This window comes from Apaloderma vittatum, unplaced genomic scaffold (assembly GCF_000703405.1).
Source record: "Apaloderma vittatum isolate BGI_N311 unplaced genomic scaffold, ASM70340v1 scaffold18351, whole genome shotgun sequence".
Classification (NCBI taxonomy): Eukaryota; Metazoa; Chordata; class Aves; order Trogoniformes; family Trogonidae; genus Apaloderma; species Apaloderma vittatum.
This window is the reverse complement of record NW_009699808.1, coordinates 484-700: the sequence shown is the minus strand read 5'-3', so window position 1 is coordinate 700 and position 217 is coordinate 484. Positions and strand designations below refer to the sequence as shown.

The following is a 217-nucleotide window of genomic DNA, read 5'->3' as shown; positions in this document are numbered from 1 at the left end:
CAGCTGGTAGACATCTTCCTCCATGTAGACATCCCTCATCTCCAGCATCTCGGCGCGCAGCTCCTCGATCTCATCCTGCAGGGAGAGGCATGTTAGAGGGCAGCTGGTAGACATCTTCCTCCATGTAGACATCCCTCATCTCCAGCATCTCGGCGCGCAGCTCCTCGATCTCATCCTGCAGGGAGAGGCATGTTAGAGGGGACAGACCCCACAGCTT

The 217-nt window shown here is 57.1% G+C and overlaps 1 protein-coding gene across 1 annotated transcript in view; it reads right to left on the bottom strand.

The window, feature by feature from the left end:
* The window catches only part of SOGA1 (suppressor of glucose, autophagy associated 1), a gene marked incomplete at both ends in the record, with an annotated part of 11,275 nt that extends 11,100 nt beyond the window's left edge, over positions 1-175 (bottom strand). Inside the window, one exon of the mRNA XM_009878553.1 lies at positions 80-175. Coding sequence (XP_009876855.1) covers positions 80-175 — 96 coding nt within the window. The remainder of the gene's footprint in view (positions 1-79) is intronic.
* Between the last annotated feature and the right edge of the window lie 42 nt (positions 176-217).